We start from the raw sequence: 15,186 nt of genomic DNA on the forward strand, positions 1-15,186 counted from the left end.
TGCAGTGAGCTGAGAACACACCACTGTATTCCAGCCTTGGGGGACAGAGTGAGACTCTGCCCAAGGGAAAAAAAAGAAAAAGGAAAAGAAGCCAACTGTGAATTGCAGCACAGGGTGGTGGTAGAATTCAGGATCTAGAGCACTAGAGACAGCCACTGCCTGGGTCCAAAACACCACTTACTGGACATATGGCCTTGGAAAAGTCAAGTTACTCAACCTCTCTGGGCGTCTTTATTTGTAAAATGAGGATAGTCGTAATACCTGTCCCACAGACTTGTTGTGAGAGTTAAATGAGATAATACATATCAAGCACTTTGAACAGTGTCTGATACAGAATATAAACTATTTTCCAGCTGCTGCTGCTGCTATTATTAGTATTATTATTAGAGGTCAAGAAATCTTTTCCATCAAGAGCCAGATAAATATTTTAGGCTTTAGGGGCACACGTTGTTCTCTGTTGCTTAGTTTTCCTGTTTTTTTTTTTTTTATTATTTTATTTTATTTTATAAAAGTCGCTTCAAAAATGTAAAAGCCATTCTTAGTGCATTGGACATAGAGAATCAGGCTAAGGGTTGTGTTCAGCCCACGGCCTGCACCTGCCAACCCCAGATTATGATCATTAAATTACTGGCTCCAGATCATAGAGCTTGGAGGCAACAAAGTCTCATGTAATACAAGGGATTCTACCCACCTCTTCATACCATCCATTTTTTTATTTTGCCACACAGATGAGAAAACATACAAATACATGTAGGCCCATGTTAGCATACATTATGTTCCCAATGGCAATTTTTTGCTAGCACTGGAAACTGGGGCTATGTGGAAAATGGAAAAGCAATTTAAAGTCAGTGACATTTTTCTCTCCCAGGGGCCAAAAGGTGAAATACAAACTTCACATTATGCTTCTAGTGCAATTAGAGTAATTCATTTTGCATTCCCTTGGTGGAGTCATTTGATAACACTTGCAACTAGGACAAAATGAGCTCCTCGGGGCTGGGCCTCGAGTCTCTTCTTATGAAACCTGTCAAGTTCATGAAATGCAGTGGTGAGAAAGGCTCCAGCACTGAAAACTATGTGCCCCATGAAGAGCACAGAATTTCAAACACAACTGTGAAGGAGGCTGGATGATTTCTAAAACAGCAAGAGCTAAGTGCCCATGAAAATCCACCTCATGGATCATGGGGATTTGCAGTTACATTGAAGCCTAAGAAAAAGCTTTAATTTAAACAGGAAAATGCATATAATAAAATGCAGTATATTAAACAGCATGAGTCCAACTACATATAAAAAGGAAATTATGTGGGTAATAAAAAGACACATTAGAGTGGTTATCAGCGCCGTGGGGAGAGGGGATGGGGAAGAACTGCTTATTGGGCATGGGGTTTCCTTTGGGGGTGATGAAAATGTTTTGAAAGTAGATAGAAGTGGTGCTTGCTCATCATTGTGAATGTACTAAATGGCACTGAATTGTTCACTTTAAAAAGGTTAATTTTATGTTATGCAAATTTCACTTGAATTAAGAAAAATTCAGAAGGGGAAATGCACTCTAGGGGATGTTTAGTTTCTTTTTCTTTTACTATCCTGTACTTTCTACATAGAATGTAGTGCAACTACTCCTCTGTCATGAACAATATTCCTTTAGCATTCAGGAAACACCAGTCAACAGTATAAAAACATACTGTCCATGCAAATGTTTAAATGACCTTGTCAACATGGTCAGTGCAGTTGCAGGGAACCTGGGAGCTAAGCGGAGGCTTGAGGCTTCTTTCATCTTTGATACTCTCATCCCAGGAAACCACTTCACTGATGCAGGTGACAAAATTCCCTGAAAACAACTGCAAATATCCTCTAGCTTCAGCTGCATGTTCCTGAAGAATCATTTTGACAGGAAGCTTTTAAGTAAGTCCAGCACTAAGAAAAATGACAGCTAAAAATCCACATTTAATTCCTTACGAAAGTAGGGAGTTTCAAAAAACAAACAAACACACATAGACCTTTTCAGGATGTCAGAGGCCTAGAGATGTGCCACAGAGACAGAACAGAGCTCGCCCCATGGACAAGCCCCTAATGATCCTGAGTAGTATATGATCTCTGTCCTATTGCATCACCCATAGCAGGACATGCAACTAACAGGTTCTTCAGATAAAAAAATTTAAACAAATTCATTGTTCCTTTTTCTCCCGGACCCAAAGTAACCAGGTCCTCAATTTCTGATTAGCTGTATCATCATACTCCTAGTTAATCAGAATTAGAATCTGGTGTCTATTTTAGCTTCTCTAACTTTACCCAGGAACAAAACCTCTGGATTCCACATTAAATGTTTCTCAGATCTTTCCTTGTTGTGTAACTGATTGAAGCCAAGAACAACTGATTTTCTTGCATTCTATCTCAGGATCTCTCAACCTTTAATGTCCACAGGAAATACCTGGAATGACTTCTCTCACCTCTCCAACCACAAAGCCTCCTATCCTAGTAGCTGACTCCTAGTGTCATGATGATGTAGTCCAGGTTAAGCTTATCTAGGGATTTCCATGTGTATACAAGTGTCCTGTCAAAGCAACTAACCTGGACTTCCTTTGCTCCTGGTATACTTTATTTTGCAAAGAGAGTACTTCCTTAAGTCTTTTTTTTTTTTTTTTTTTTTTGAGATGGAGTCTCACTCTGTTGCTAGGCTGGAGTGCAGTGGCATGATCTTGGCTCACTATGACCGCTACCTCCCGGGTTCAAGTGATTCTCCTGCCTCAGCTTCCTGAGTAGCTGGAACTACAGGCATGGGCCACCAGGCCTGGCTAATTTTTGTATTTTTAGTAGAAACAGGGTTTCAGCATGTTAGCCAGGATGGTCTCGATCTCTTGACCTCGTGATCCACCCGCCTTGGCCTCCCAAAGTGCTGGGATTACAGGTGTGAGCCACCACGGCTGGCCAGTCCTTCCTTAAGTCTTATAAGAGAAAGTGACTTCAAAGGACACATGGTGCAATTCCCTTCTTTTACAAATGAGGATTAAAAAGATTAATATAACTGAAATGATTTGTCCAAGTTCAGGTTTCATCAAAAAAATAATTATTGGATGAATAGCTGAATGAAGAAATAAAAGAACAAAGATATCTTTCATTTAAAATGCCAATAAGGGGAACACATTAAGTCAATATTAGCATTCACTTTAGTGCAAGTGTGTTAACGCCACATGGTGCCCGATGTCTATAGCTAGGGATCTAAATGATCACAGACACCTTTGTCATTTTGCACAATGTTTAAAAAATGAGTTGTCAACATTTTAATATCAAGAGATTTCGCGTAAAAAAAAAAAAAACCACCTTAGTATTAAATGAACAAGAAAACAATCTAGAAACCTCAGGCCCATGTTTTGGTAGTTGAAAAACCAGCTGGAAATAAGTGAAAGTGCCTCCCTCAACAGCATATGTACATTCTGACTTGCTAAAGTCCACACCCTCCCGTATTTGTCTTTGCCTGACACTTTCTCAGCTATTCACATCATCTCCCTGGCTCCCGCAGGTATCTGAGTTCACAAAATCTGGTCTAAAGGAACTACCACTTTTGGTGATGCACAAATAAATAATTCAGAGTTCAGAGAGAGCCATCATGGATGAGACACTGAGGTAGCAGCTGCTAGGATAGATGGTCTTGTAAGAACAAATGAGAACTGAGAGGCAAGGAAAAAGGAGCCACAGAGGAAAAAGGTGGTCATAGGAGGCCCCAGGAGATGGATCTCACCAGCTCCACAGATTCTCTGATGACCACAGCCCATGTAAGGCAGAGACTGATGGTCTGTAAATTCAACCCAGCAATAGAAATAACAATAAAATCCATTATCTTTATTTGGCAAAAAGAAAACTCTTAGGTGGGATGGGGCATTTAAACTTAAGAATATGCACTCAATTATTTGCTCTGATTCACAGCTCTGCACTCCGGACAGCTTCTTAATGCCCCCCTCTCATTGATTTGTTTCCAATGAACTCAGAAGAGCTTCAAGAAAAACAACTTACAAGAAAATGTCAACTTTCAGTCTTGGAAACATGAAAAAAAAAAAAAAAAATTAACACAGAGATCTACACACTCATCCCACACTTCAGCCTCAAAAACTGTTGAGGCAATGTGGTGAAGAAGCTTTTATTAATTAGTATACTGGGGTTTGGTTGATCAACAGGCAGTTCAGATTTACAATTTAGCTGCTTTAGTATTCAGCAGGCATCGGCTCACTTGAGCCTGGGCAGCGGACCACTAAATTAATGTAATTTCTTCAAGGCCCTCTGCAAGTAAAGCAGGATATAAATGCTAGTGATTGAGCTTTTCTGCATAACAGTGGTTCTCTAACTTGAGTGTGCATCAGAAATCACCTGGAAGGCTGGTGAAATCCCAGGTTTCTGATTCAGTAGGGCGGGGCATGGCCTGGGGATCTGCATCTCTAATAAGTTCTGAGGTATTGAGAGCCACTGGCCTATACAGTACAATTAAAACTAAATTTTAAGAAATGCAATAGCACTTCTAAGAAGCCCCCAGATGAGGCTAAAGTCTCTGATCCCTTGGGGTAATGCTGTGGTTGAGTATCAGTAGAAGAACTGGCTGCAGGGCTTGGAGGCTTTGCAGGATGTTAGCAAAGCCAGCAGGACTCAATTTAAATAGAGACTCAATTTTTTTTTTTTTTTCAATGAAACAAAGAATAAATTCCTTCTCCTGGAACCATTGCAGTAAGTCTTCCACTCAACACAATTCAAGTTTAGCAAAGCAATTTTGACATTCAGCCCAATTTGTTAAAATAATATTTTATTACTGGTAACAAATGACCTGACTTTATCTTTTTGTATACAAAAGAATACATAATATTTTTGTAATTTAATTTCTATAGTGGTTATTCACATGCTTATGTGATGACTTGATTACAAGGCATAATTTATGAAGTTTGCCAAATATTTACAAACCTGCATAAAGTATAATGAGCAGTCTGGTCTAAACTCAATCCCAATCTTTGCATTTTGAACCTCGTAATAACAGCTTATTTTTTGTAATCAAAGGAAAATTCAACTTGGTATAAAATAATAGACTTATTTATGGAGATGTTGAATGAGGCCTGCATTTCCATCTTACATCTAGTGACTCTGTGATTTCAGTTTGCTGTGCAGTGCCAGCTGTAACTTATTAATGAAAGACATCTGAACTGCCTTCAACTTGTTAGACACCGAAATCCTTCCAAGCTAGTTGTATTCTGAGCGAGGAAAAAAAACAAAAGAAAACGTGAGAGGAACTAACATTGCTTTTCTAATGAAATTAATTTATTAGAATGCTCAGTATTCAATTATTTGTATAGCTTCTTGTAAAACAGTGAGCAAAAAGATGAGACTGATTCCAGAATTTAAGAAAAAAAAGAACTTTACAGTTTAGAAAAAAATGGGAAAATAGCTTCATTTGGCTGCATTTATTCTTTTTTTGAGACGGAGTTTCACTCTTGTCGCACAGGCTGGAGTGGAGTGGCACAATCTCGGCTCACTGTAACCTCTGCCTCCTGGGTTCAAGCAATTCTCCTGACTCGGCCTCCAGCATAGCTGGGATTACAGGCACCCGCCACTACACCTGGCTAATTTTTTTTTTTTTTTTAATTTTTAGTAGGTTGTATTTATTCTTAAATGTTTTAAGCTTTATGACATATAAGACTCACCTATTACTGAAAGGCATACTAGGTTTGAGGTAAATATGACAGCAATTTGTTAGTAATTCTTTTTAATAGACTGTTGTTCAGGAGAGGAAATGAAAGCTAAATTTTCTAACTGTAATGACAGGAAGGATTTAGGTAAGCAGGAGATATAATGATCCAAACTGGAAAGAGGCCAGGACACCAGGGTCAAAACCTCCAGTCTCGTCATGGATTCTTAGCAGCAGCCCTATTACATCCTGAAATGTGACTCTAAAAATAACACACGGGATCCCAGATTTTTGTGTTCCCTTTAGACTATCATTGAATCACATTTTCTCAGTCTTGTTGTCAAAGGATCATCTTCCTAGCTGTTCTAACAACTAAACTGTACAAAATTGTGGTGTACAACATTAAGGATTATACATCTTTATCAGCTGGGTTGGAATTCATTTAGTCAACATAAATACCTCAATAGAACAGGTGCAAAATTGAGGTGTACAACATTATGGGATTTACTGATTTGAGCCATCTATTTGCTCAGGGCACAGGGCAAAGTGGGTGCAGCATATAGAGCATGAGAAGACCTAGTTTTAGGTTGAACTCTGGCCCAGCTTGCTGTGTGGTCTCAGTTCCTTTACCTCTCTGGCTTCATTTTTCTCATCTGAAAAATGAGGTGAGAAGCCCTCTGTCCTGCAGACAGAGGAAGAAAATAAATGAATAAATGGATATTATGGTAAGTAAGTAGTGTTAAGAAGAAACATAAAGCAGGAAAAGGAGTGAGGAAGTGCTGAAGGCTGGTGAAATGGGACGCTCCTGCTAAGGCAATTTTCCAGCAGACACATGAGGGCTGTAGGGGAGAAAGGTCTGTGTGAAACTGGGAAAGAGGGTGATACAGATGGAAGGAACAGGAAATGCCAAATCCAAGAGGCTAGAAGAAAATGCATAGGAGGAAAGAGAGAGATTAAGGTTGAAAGGGGAAGGGAGGTGGGGATGATATCTAGCGGGGCCTTGGAGGGTTCTGAGCAGTGGAGTGATGTGATCTGAATTACATTTCAAAACATCCCTCCATCTGCTGTTTTCAGACTAGACTAAAATGGGCATGGCTAAGGCAAAGAGACCAGTTAGACACCTCTTGGGGCACAATAGGGAAGACACGATATTGGCCTGGACCACTGTGTCATGATGATGTTAGTGAGGAGCAGCTGGATTCTGGATACCTGCTGAGGGTAGAGCAAACAGTATTTGTGAACAGACTAACATAGGATGTAAGAGGAAGGTGTTCATGTTCTCTGCAACTGAGAGCACATCTGTTGAGATGAAAATGACTGTGGCAGAAGCAGGTGAGAAGAGTTGAAAGCTTTGATTTGGGACTTATCGGTAAAGGAGACAGGTATATGGAACTAAGCACAAATCTCCTAAACAGGTAAGAGTGGCAACGCAAGCTTATTTACTCTCAAAGCAGAGAGAGAAGGTGAAGACAAGACAAGGTGAGCTACCAAGGTGTCTCTTATAATGTTATTATCTTTTACTGAAAAAAGCACAATCATATTTTCAGAGTCATATGCACTGGAGAGTATTTTGTATTTATTTAAAATCCAATCCTGAGAAACTCAGATTTCAGACAATATTTCATTGACTCTTTTTTTTTTTTTTTTTTTTTTTTTTTTTGAGACGGAGTCTGGCTCTGCCGCCCAGGCTGGAGTGCAATGGCCGGATCTCAGCTCACTGCAAGCTCCGCCTCCCGGGTTCACGCCATTCTCCTGCCTCAGCCTTCCGAGTAGCTGGGACTACAGGCGCCCGCCACCTCGCCCGGCTAGTTTTTTGTATTTTTTAGTAGAGACGAGGTTTCACCGGGTTAGCCAGGATGGTCTCGATCTCCTGACCTTGTGATCCGCCCTTCTCGGCCTCCCAAAGTGCTGGGATTACAGGCTTGAGCCACCGCGCCCGGCCTTTTCATTGACTCTTAAAGCACCCATGCGAATAAGAAAAAAACTATCAGAGACCCTCTTTGAGAAGTAGAAAAATAAAGAAGGGAAAATGGCTTGCTGAAAGTCAGGAAAGCTTTCTCCATGTGGAACATGGTCCTTGGTATAAAAGACACTAAGTTCAAAGTTGACCCTTTTGCCTAGATTAAATGTTGGGTTAAGTGAATTATTCTGAATGGTCAGATCTTAAGTGTAATCAGAGCCTAGGAATTAAAAAGAGACCCGTGAATCTACTCATAAGTAAGTTCTATACTAGAAACTCACTTAATTTATATTTCGCTTGTCAGACCAAGGCTCATCAGGTGTTCATAAGACAAGCAAAATACACAGATTGCCCAGGGAGTGCTGGACTCTCCCAGCTGGCAAGCTACTTTCTAATATTTTGTACCCTTTTGCTCTCACCTTGCATGTCTATCATGAGTTACTTATGTTTGTTTTCAAATCTATTTATTGTCAGTTGTCATAAAAATTACATAAACCAATGATTGGATCTTGTGGAAAGAAAGAGGGTTGTCATTTCTCTAGCTGAATATTTTGGCAAGATTTCTTTAAAGGCAAGTTGCTAAAAATATTTCTCTCAAATTCCGTGTAGACAAGATAACTAAAAGATTAGGGAGAAAAGTCACAGAACTGTAGGATTTTACATTCCATTGCACTCTGCCCAATGAGTGTCCTTAGTCTCAGATCCACTTTAAAGAAACCAAACTGGCTATCTGAGGCATTAAAAGTATAGAGAAAAACAAAAAACAAAAAACAAAAAAAACAAAAACCGAAAACAGAAAACCCACTCAATAGACCCATAGTTAATGAAAAGGCTTGTCCCTAACATTAAAAGATTAGTCAACAATAGAACAACATTTATACGCTTTAAGTTACAGTGTTTAAGGTATATATGAATTAATTTTAAAAAATGATTACTTCTTCGAATTGACTCTTGTGATAAACTGACCAAAAATGCAGCTTCTCATTGCATGGGCTAAGTAAGAGGGCTGTTAGCATATTTCATGGTCCCATGATTCTAGGCTCCTAGGATATACTCATGTTTGAGTAGAACCACTCACTGAGTCACAAACAATATTTCATGTACCCTGGGAGATCTCTACATTTCTCATGGACCCAATTTGATTTATGTATCCTGTCATTATTTTGAACTGAGGTAATTATATCTATGTGTATTTCATATGAAGCCTTTCACTTTGATGGCTTGTGTGTTCTATTAGGAATAGAAACACATAGAAAGGAATAGAAATGAAACAGTGGTGATGGAGAAAATGCTGTCAACGCTGAAAGTGGTAAACATACTTATTTTAAGTTTTGAGATAAGGCAGTGGGTAAGAGTATCCACATGCATGTATATTTGGTGAAAAAATGTACTCAATATTTTCTCCAAGTGTCAATCAACCAAAAGGACAATGCACTGTCCAGTTTGGACAATGAGATTTATATTTATTTATATATTATGCTATTAATGAAATTCAATGTAATAGTTCCCAGAAACTGAAACACTTACTTTCTTCAGTAAGAGCATGCTCAAATAGTATTGAGTTTGAATAAAAAAATCCAATACAGAATTATTTTTTAGCTCTTACTGGCCAGCTGCTCTTAAATTTCCATGTAAATGATATTAGGAGAAAACCTTCAAATCTTACCTTGAAGTATACATCCCCCCACTCCCAACCCTCAGACATATACCACTGGTCATGGAACAACATGGGTTTGAACTCTGTGGGTCCACTTATACATGGATTTTTTTTTTTCAGTGAAAGTTACACCAATGTGCCTGCTTCTCCTGACTCCACTTCCACCTCCTCCACCTCTGCCAACCCTGAGACACCAAGACCAACCTCTTCCTCTTCTTCCTCCTCCGCTTACTCAACGTGAGGATGATAAGGATAAAGACTTTTATGATGATCAACTTCCACTTCATGAACAATAAACATATTTTTTTCTTCCTTATGATTTTCTTATTAACATTTGCTTTTCTCTAGCTTACTTTATTGTAAGAATACAATAGGCAATACATACACCCTACAAAAAGTATGTGAGTTGACTGTTGATATTATCAGTAAGGCTTTCAGTTAATAGTAGGCTATTAAGTTTGGGAGGAGTCAAAAGTTACACATGGATTTTCAACTGCACAGGGGTATGGTACCCCAACCCCCACATCGTTCAAGGGTCAGCTGTACATATCCACAATCTACTCAAGAGTATGTTTCAGAACACGGTTCTTAGCATGGGCCAAGACTAACAGCAACCAAATTATGGAAAGCAAAAACATTATGAGATGTACTGATTTGAGCCATCTCCCCAGGACTGTATTTGTTCAGGGCACAGGGCAAAGTGGGTACAGCATATAGGGCATAAGAAGACCTGGTTTTAGGTTGGACTCTGGCCCAGCTTGCTGTGTGGTCTCAGAGTTCCTTTACCTCTCTGGCTTCATTTTTCTCATCTGAAAAATGAGGTGAGAAGCCCTTCCTAAGGTCCATTTCCAACCCTAAAATTCTGTGCCTCTGTCATCCTAATAGCAAACACATATCGAGGGCTTTCAATGAGAAAGGCAGTACGCAAAGTGCTTCCCATGTAATAACTCATGTAAGCCTCACAATCATCCTAAGAGCAGATATTCTGGTACTGTTCCCATTTTACAGATGAAGAAAATGAGGCGCAGAGAGGTCCAGCTGTACATCTGCTTCACACAGCTAGGAAGGGGACGAGCAAGGATTTGAACCGGGGCAATGTGGCCCCAAAGCCCCAATATTTGAGCTCATACTGCATCATCCTGTTTCTTGTAATATGAATTGGTAATTAAAGAAGGAGTTGATCTCAGCAGAGTAATAAAAGAACTTAAAGACACTGCAAAATCTGTTCTCTTGAAGTGAGGTGACATGAACGATCGCATAAAACCACCACAATAAGGACAGAACCAAACACTCTTATGTGACATGGAGCATCCATTTCTGCCTCCGAAGTTACAAACCAGGAGTTCTCAAACTTCAGCATACATCTGAGTCACCTGGAAAGTCTTGTCAAAAATGAAGACTCAGGATCAGAACATCTGGGTGGGCATGAGAGTCAAATATGTAACAAGCTCCCAGGAGGGGTCAGCACTTCTAGAATGAGGACCATACTTCGTGAGTTAGGGTAATAGAGCTTTGATGGTTTAGGGGTCAACAGAACTCAATTCTGCCATAAGTCATCTCTGGACTCATGGTTAAGTTTTGTAATCTCAGTGTCCTCAAATAATCTTCCCTGTACATTTCCTTTTAGCTCTAAAATTCAGTATTTCTAATGACATTAGAAATTCATCCTACACTGAGTTTCCAATTATAGGGTTAATGAGAGGACAAAATGCCTCCCCATTCCCCCAAACCCTTCTCTGCAATGGAAAGTGAAGGCTTAGTCCTTTTCACACACATTACAGAAAGATAACGGGAGCGCTGTACAGAGGTACGAAATCACCCTGTAAACACGTGATTAGCAGAAAAAATATTTAAGAGGCTTTTACTTCTTTGAGAAGTCTCTTTGAGACTCACTTGGCAGGGCAATGGTATGTTGGGTATTAAAAGACTGATCTTAACCCAATATTTTAATAACTTATTGGGAGGGGGAGTTTGGATTTCTTAGCCATCCAGACCTGCACTGCCTACCCAGTATAGTGGCCATTAGCCATATGAAGCTATTGAACACCTAAAAGTGGTTAGCCTGATTTGAAAATACACATCAGATTTCTAAGACTCAGTATGAGCAAAAGAATGTAAAATATGTCACTAATAAATTTTATATTGGTCTCCTGTTAAAATGACAATATTTTAGGTCTACTGGATTAAACAAAATGTTTTATTAAAATTAATTTTACCTGTATCTTGTTACTTTTAATACATGGCTACAAGAAAAATTTAAATTATATATGTGGCTCACATTGCATTTCTACTGAGTGGTATTGACCCAGACCTTTGTTACTCAAACTGTAGTTGTCAGATGAGTAGTATCCATGCCACCTGGGAGCTTGTTAGAAAAGGATCCTCAGACCTATTGAATCAGAATCTGCATTTTAACAAGAGCTCAGGGGACTCTGGTATACACTCAAGTTGGAGAAGTGCTGGACTAGTTTTCCCTCCAACATATCATAGTAGGTAATTTGGGTTGCTGGCCCACAGGAGTGACATGCTAAAAGGGTACTGTGCTTGCTGATTTTCTACAGAAACATGTCAGCAAAGCAATGCTACTTTTTAAATTATCATACAATTTAAGTATGTAAAAATGTAGCACACATAAAATTAAACACACAACATATATACATTATGGGGGGGCAAGAGAAGAAGGCCATTTAACTGAAGCTACCTTAGTTACTTCTGGATTTTCAGCCACCATGTAGGTAAAACTAATGTTCACTAGATCTGTGCCACTGCAGACACAAACTATCCGACCTTCCAGATCATTTTCTGATTTTCCAACAGCTTCAAGAGCAGCCAAGATTTTGGGATCCTGTATAGAGGTACACAGATAGAAAAAAAATAAGTTAGATCACAGAGCATGGAGGAAGAAACTTGGTAAAAAGCAACCACATTTAATGTAAGAATACACATAAGGGCCCAGATACTTAGCGTTATTCTAAAACCTGTAGAGGTGAAATTTGTAACACTATATATTCCTTGAAATCAACTGATAAGAAAGGTATTACAAATTTTTTGGTTGGGGGAGGTACGGAGTCTCTGCTCTGTCACCCAGGCTGGAGAACAGTGGCACATTCTCAGCTCACTGCAACATCTGCATCCCTGGCTCAAGGGATCCTCCCGCAGAAGCCTCCTGAGTCGTTGGGACTACAGGCACATGCTAACACACCCTAATTTTTGTAATTTTTGTAGAGACAGGGTTGCACTATGTTGCCCAGGCTGGTCTCCAACTCCTTGGCTCAAGGGATCTGCCTCCCTCTGCCTCCCAAAGTGCTAAGAGGTGTGAGCCACTGTGCCTGGCCTAAAATTTTTGATTTAGAAACTAGATGTGAGGGTCTTTGTTTAGAGTTTTGATTGTAGTTGTTGGAGGACCTGGAATATGGCAACAGGATAGAAAAGCCTTTTATTAGGGTCTGCTTGTCCACAAAGCGTCTCTCTCAACAGAGGAGAGTCAGAGGTTTCATGTGAATAAATGTGGCATTACCACAACCAGCAACCACATGTTATTCTCAAAACTGAGATTAAGTGTTTTAAGTAGCCTGGATACAAAGAGTGAGCTTTTTATCTCTAGAAGCCATGGCCATTTCCAATATAAGTAAATCTGTGTTTAGAAAAGCAAATACCAATCACAGGTACCTTTGGTATGGCTCCCGACCGAATACTGTTGATGAGGGAGCATTCTAGCACCTGTCCTTCCTGAAGAGAGAGAATACAACACAGCAATGAGCTTAAATTATGCCATACCTATGATACAGGCAAAGTGCTTGGCAAAAATTTCTGACGATGAAGGCTGTGCTTATTACAGTCAGGTTGAAGAGGGAATTAAAACCATGTAACAATAATTATTGCAAATAATCAGAAATAATCAAAACCCCAAGTATTCCATTTCATATATACATATATATGCAATGCTAAATATAAAAATGTTTCTAAAATCTGTTACTTTTATATATAAAACATTGTTAATAATCATCAAACATGTGTGTACGTGAAATATGAGAAAAATGCTAATTTTTATATAACTATAATTCTTCTTTTCTTAAATTCAGCTCAATTGTTCATTAAATGTGGACACTGTACCATACATTGAATTAAGTCCCAGGGTTTAATGAGATGAACACACTTTTAATGTACCTTTTAGATTTCAGCTTGAGCATCTCTTCTTCTGGCAGATTTCTTTCTAACTCCCAACATTAAATTAAGCTCTTTGACAATCCAGTGTTCTCTTTCGCAACATTCAATGACTTGTAACTTATCTTTTAATGCCTGACTTTGCTCCTAGACTGGAACCTATGAGGATAATGTCCTTAATCATCACTGTATACTTCAATGCCTGGCACATGCAGGCGCATTTTTTAAAACCTTGAATGAATGAATAAGGGTAGGATTCAGCAATAGTGCTCAGTCTACTTGTTGAGAAACAAAATGGCTTAAACCACAAAGCAGAAAGAACAACTTGCTGTTCTTGGGCCATACCTTGCCTTCACTTTTCCATGTCAGAAAGAAGCCAAACTCATCCACTTTGAAGAGGCAGTTGGGTTCAAACACAAAGGATTCCTGTCAAAAACAAATGTGTTGATCTTCATGACTCATACTATTTTGAATCTAATAAAAATGCAAATATTGTTGAGCTTCTAAACAAAGGCAAATTAGAAATCACTCTTTTACATCTAATATCCACAATTCTTATTGTATTATGGAATGTTTTCATTTTGAAAATTCTTTGCTTTCATTTTTGTATTGTAAAACTCATCAATTTAATAAAACATCTCGCTCTAGGATAGGTTTAAGAACAAAGCATACTGACTTAAGGCGTGAAAGTGATAGAGAAGTAAGTTTCCTTAATATCTGGAAGAAGGATTCCCAAGTTCTAGCCCACTGATGTCAAAAATCAGGAGATACAATATTTTTTAAGTCACTGGTTTTTGTTTTGTGTCTTTTTCTTTTTCTTTTCTTTTCTTTTGTCTGTAAAATCCAGCATTTAGTTATTTGCTGAGATTTTTGCTTTTTTATCTAACCTCATTTGGTGTCCTGTAAAGCAGGTCTTGAACAGGCCGGAAAGCTAAAATGTAGGTGCTAGACCAGCAGCATCAACATCAGCTGGGAGCTTTACTGAATTGCAGAATATAGGGCCCCAGCCCAGATGGACTGAGTCAGAGTCTGGGGGGGATGGGACCCAGCAATCCCTCTAGAAGATTCCGACACACACGAAAGTTTGACAACCATTGCTTTGAACTTTGACACCAGAAACTCAGTGAAAGCTACAGAATCAAGTTTGAATAAAGAAGGAATATTAGCCAAATTCAAGGCATCAGAGCAGCTGTGTTACACTTGCCAACCGACTTCTTGTCTTACTAGAGCACCATCATGCTTAGGAACGAGAGGAAAAGTCCATGTCAATGAGAGAAAAAGGGTGTCTGGGAAATGAACATAGACGCTCTGTGCCCTCTGACTGCATTACACCAATACTTAGCATCCACGCTTCAATAAATCTACATGTTCTTTTCATGAGCTGAAGAAACTGGCTTCCTAGATCATTCTTCCTAGATCATCATTTCAATGCCAGCAATTAGGAACCTGTCTGGCAAACATGGATCAAGGCAGTGCCTTAAAACAAATAAACAGTAATTACAGGATTAAGGTTTTAGGGGCCGTTCAGACTCTTAGTTTCTGTTAAAAATTACTGTTAAAATTTATATTTCTAAATTACAGTGGAACAACAACAATTATCAAGGTAAATCCAATGTCAAGATACTAGGCCACCATAAAGTATTCCTAGGGGTCCCTGAACAAGGCAGCCTTCAATTTGGGTAGTTTTCTGGCAGATGAAGAATTACCGTATGTATTTACGTATTCAAACTCTGTATCAGGCATGTGCTC

At 39.1% G+C, this 15,186-nt stretch overlaps 1 protein-coding gene across 10 annotated transcripts in view; it reads right to left on the bottom strand.

Annotated features, from left to right (window-relative positions):
* PLCB4 (phospholipase C beta 4) overlaps window positions 1-15,186 on the bottom strand; it is a 408,833-nt gene that overhangs the window by 130,202 nt on the left and 263,445 nt on the right. For all 10 annotated transcript variants that reach the window (XM_037990701.2, XM_037990697.2, XM_037990700.2 and 7 more), the window contains 3 exons: window positions 13,783-13,863; window positions 12,943-13,002; window positions 11,975-12,118 (listed from right to left, as the gene is read on the bottom strand). In XM_037990701.2, the coding sequence (XP_037846629.1) occupies window positions 11,975-12,118; window positions 12,943-13,002; window positions 13,783-13,863 (285 nt within the window). The remainder of the gene's footprint in view (window positions 1-11,974; window positions 12,119-12,942; window positions 13,003-13,782; window positions 13,864-15,186) is intronic.

This window comes from Chlorocebus sabaeus, chromosome 2 (assembly GCF_047675955.1).
Source record: "Chlorocebus sabaeus isolate Y175 chromosome 2, mChlSab1.0.hap1, whole genome shotgun sequence".
In the NCBI taxonomy this organism is placed as follows: domain Eukaryota; kingdom Metazoa; phylum Chordata; class Mammalia; order Primates; family Cercopithecidae; genus Chlorocebus; species Chlorocebus sabaeus.